Below are 3,975 nucleotides of genomic sequence, written 5' to 3'. Positions count from 1 at the left end.
CACCTCTTCCTCAACCTCAACTCCTATATAAATTCAGCTGGGATTTAATTTAGTTGAGCTTTGAGAAAACTTTCAGAATTGTGCTATTAACCACTTACTTTGTATATTAATATTAATCTATAAGCGGTACTCCCGAAACCTATCGTACCTTGGAATTCGACTGGGTTTATACTGATATAACAATGAAAAACACTAGAATGTTCCAAAACTGTAATTGGAGCTGTGATGTTGATTCCAGAGTAGCTTTGCCGGATGATTCTAGAGTAGCTTTGAATAGTTCACAATTTAAAAAAGACCTAATTTGTATGATGCTGGGCCTTGGTGCTGCCCTTCAGCCCAAGACAACTCTCCCTTTAGGGTCAACCTGTCCTTAAAGCGACTGGTCTTCTTCTGATTGGTTTCCCCTGGTATTCAATATGTTTCAATTAGGATGTTGCAGGGGAGAATGCTGTGCTCAATGCTAGAGATGAACATCTCTGCTCTAATGGACTTGATATAGATCTTTGATGATCTGAAACATGTAAGTGAGACAAATATGCAAAAAATAAGAACTCAGGAAGCGGGTTAAAACCTTTTATGGCACTGAATGTGCTGCAGATCAGGAAGGTTGGACTTGATGGTCCTCTCAACTGAGTGGACCACCCTCCTAGGAGCCAAGAGGTCTGATCGGGTGCAGTTTGGTACTCCCACTAAGAGTCCTCTCTATAGAGCAAATGTAGAAATTCCAAAGTCCCCTCCAACACAAGCAGAAGTTTAAAGTCACTGATGCAGTAGACGTGTTGATGGTCTTTCTTCACCAGGGTGTTAACAGAGTAGGACCATTTCATGTCCTGGGAGATGTAGCAGATTTTTCTTTTCTGGACTTTGGTGCAAAGTTTTCCATGTTCCAGGAGGCTGTAACTTGACTTATTCTGTTTTACAGCAGGAATTTTAAACTTAGATTTTACTTTAATTCATTTCAGCTGCAGTGCGCACAAAGTAAAAGGCGTCCAGCAGGTTATTTGGGAGCATTCATCTCAGTTGATGATGCACTGGCTATAGGAACAGAATAATATGAACACCGTGAAATGCATTCATATGCAACACCACATACTGTGGGTCAGTGAAACACAAATTGGGGGTGTTTGTTTATTATTTAGATATTTATCTGTGTTATCTGTCATGTAGAGAAATCATTTTTTCTTTGCTCTTGTAGAAATAAGCAGCACTTCAGCATTTTTATGCCTACAGATAAAAAAGGACTCAGTCACAGGTCTGGGCTGATATTTGCTGAAATGGTATTTGCCTGGATTTATCCATTAAATCCAACATTTGAATTTTTTCTCTCCCCTGATTCATACACCAAACATTGGTGTATTAAATTCTTATCTTCTCTGTCACGGGAGGATAGAGTGCCTCGTATTAGTTAGGCACACAGACGGGAATTCTCTATTACTTCAGTTTAGATTTGTCTGTATTTTTGAGCCACTGTCGAGCTGCTGAGTTTCACAGACCTGCTTCACGCAGACACCAGGAAGTGGCTTTCTTTGTTGCAAGTCTGCAGGTAGCAATCTGGATGTGTGATGTTCTACGAACGAACTTTGGCGTCGCTTTTTCCCTCCATTACTTGAGGGGATGGTATATTACATAGTTTGTTTTCACGGTTATTTAAATGAAGCGTGGCAGAGACAAAGACCACTGCAGATCAGTTATTGTTTAAAAACACAGCTGGAAGGACAAGTACATAACAGCTCCAATGAAATGCTGAATGACAGTGACAATAATTAATCAGCATTAGCCACTGCAGAGGGTAAAACACACATAGTTCATCTGAAAAGGCCCGCTGATCAGCCTGTTTAATCATGCATGCATTTATTATATTGCATCACAGTAATCTAGCATTTACTATTATTGCATACACACCATGTGGCTTCACGTATGTGATATTTTTGTACAACTTGTGGTTATATTTTGCAGTAAACTATGCACTTTTTAAAAATGTGAGTATTCTGGTAGTGACAAAATTCATCAAGATGGACTTTAGATTATATAGATTATAGTAATTTGAATGTTTTCTAGCTTAGTATTTCCATGTGTATTATTTCCCCAACAGACACAAGTGTGGTGAACATTGTTTGATCGTGAGGCCACTGTGAAGGATCTCTGTGGAGCAGTGGCATAGTTGTTTTTGGGGGTTTTTAAGAAAAGACTAATGACTGGTTTGTTTTAGTGCTGCCTACAGGATCTTGACCTCTCTGGAGTGAGGCTGCAGTATTCTGAGGGCGACAATGAGTCTGATAGCTCTTCTAAACCAGGGGTAGAACAGAGCATAAATCACAGGGTTCACACAAGAATTTGTCAGTATTATCCACGAGAATAGAGCGTAATAAGGTAAGCTCATAGAGGTGTCCACACCTGCAAAGGAAGGATAATAATAAGGGCAGAAGCACATTAGAAACACAGCTATCACAATCCCGAGTGTCCTGGCTGCCTTCATCTCTGATTTTTTAGCAGCTGGAGCTGCTCTCACTGCCACCTGTGACCGAATGGCACGCACCTGAGAAACAGCAACCACAAACACCCTCATGTACAGAATAAACATTACGGCACATGGGCCGAGAAATGAGAAAAAGAGATCTATTGTACCCAAAGCGCGGCTGATGAACACCACACACTCCCCGTGACAGGAGCTGAACCTGTCTGGCCACCCTATGTGCTCCATGAGAATGCAGCCATTGTAGAGAAGAGAGCACGCCCAGCAGACACAGACTGAAAGCTTCACTCTGTTCACTGTGATCTTTGAGGAATAGAGCAGAGGGTCACAGATGGCTATATAGCGATCTACAGATATGAGCACCATGCTGCCCAGAGAGACAGAGATAAGGCAGTAAGACAAATAAGGACTGAGAGCACACATCAGCCTCCCCAGCAGCCAGCACGTCTCGATGTAGTACAGGCCCTCGATGGGCATCACCAGCAGCCCCACCAGCAGGTCAGACACAGCCAGGGACAGGAGCAGGGTGTTGGTCGAGGTGTTAAGCTGTCTGAAGTGGGAGATGGAGACGACGACAAGCAGGTTGAGCACCACAGTGAGCAGGGAGATGGAGGCCAGCAGGGTGTAGAGAACAACGGTCTGGGAGGTGGGTCGCAGCAGCCGCCTGCAGGAGGAGTTGAGGTTGGGGAAGCAGAGGGGAGGACCTCCAGAGCTATCCATCGGGGAGGAGCGGTGCATGCATGTGCATGCAGTCAAAGGGAAGCGGTTGAACTTTTTGCCAGGTTGTCCCTTTATCCTCTTCTAACACCACCCTGTAATTTTTACAGGGACCCAAGAAGAGTGATGTAACTCTGACTGACTGAGCATCATCATCTTCAATCTCATCTTCATCCCCTCTGTTTTCTCTGTTGTTGTTACAGTTACAGTACACTTTCAAATAAACTGTACTTTACAAACACTTTAAAAGTTAAATTGTTTATGAGCTGTAGGTTAACAGGCCATTATAAGTACTCCAGGCAAAAATGCTCTAAAGGTTTAACAGGGACTTTCATCACTGTTTTAGAAGTTGCAGCTTTAATCACTAATGGGTTATTAAAGCCCTTTAGTGTTTCACTTAACTGTCTGAAAAGACAGTTATGAACAGGATATAAGAAGCACTTCAAAGTACACTTGTTATCATGCTTGCCAGGTCTCAAAAGCGAATAGTGACACCATTGCTTCTGAAGCCACTAGTAATAGTGGCTTCAGTAATAGTGGCTTATCTTTTTGAGCAGACTGAACTAATGAGTGTTAATTGGTGAGTTCAACAGAATTTTATTACATTTTGGGGAGCCTAATCTAACCAGACCAGTGGCTAGCTTCTCATTTACTGTAAAGATGGCAGAGTGGGCGCAGGCTATTCTCCCAGCTATATGTCAGATGGTGTTTTTAGTAATGTGAAGTTACTACTCACTGAAGAACAGTGTGAGACTGCACTCTTAGATCCTATATTATTCCAACAA

At 42.4% G+C, this 3,975-nt stretch overlaps 1 protein-coding gene across 1 annotated transcript; it reads right to left on the bottom strand.

Moving 5' to 3' along the window:
• Positions 1 to 2,215: 2,215 nt before the first annotated feature.
• Positions 2,216 to 3,211, bottom strand: LOC148096245 (trace amine-associated receptor 13c-like). Its single transcript, XM_087836275.1, has one exon. It carries the CDS (start codon positions 3,209 to 3,211, stop codon positions 2,216 to 2,218), a length of 996 nt encoding a protein of 331 aa, XP_087692401.1.
• Between the last annotated feature and the right edge of the window lie 764 nt (positions 3,212 to 3,975).

The sequence above is a fragment of the Neolamprologus brichardi genome, chromosome 23, assembly GCF_056152115.1.
Source record: "Neolamprologus brichardi isolate AB-2024 chromosome 23, ASM5615211v1, whole genome shotgun sequence".
Lineage (NCBI taxonomy): Eukaryota > Metazoa > Chordata > Actinopteri > Cichliformes > Cichlidae > Neolamprologus > Neolamprologus brichardi.
Note: the sequence above shows the minus strand (reverse complement) of the source record. Positions and strands in the feature narration are given on the sequence as shown.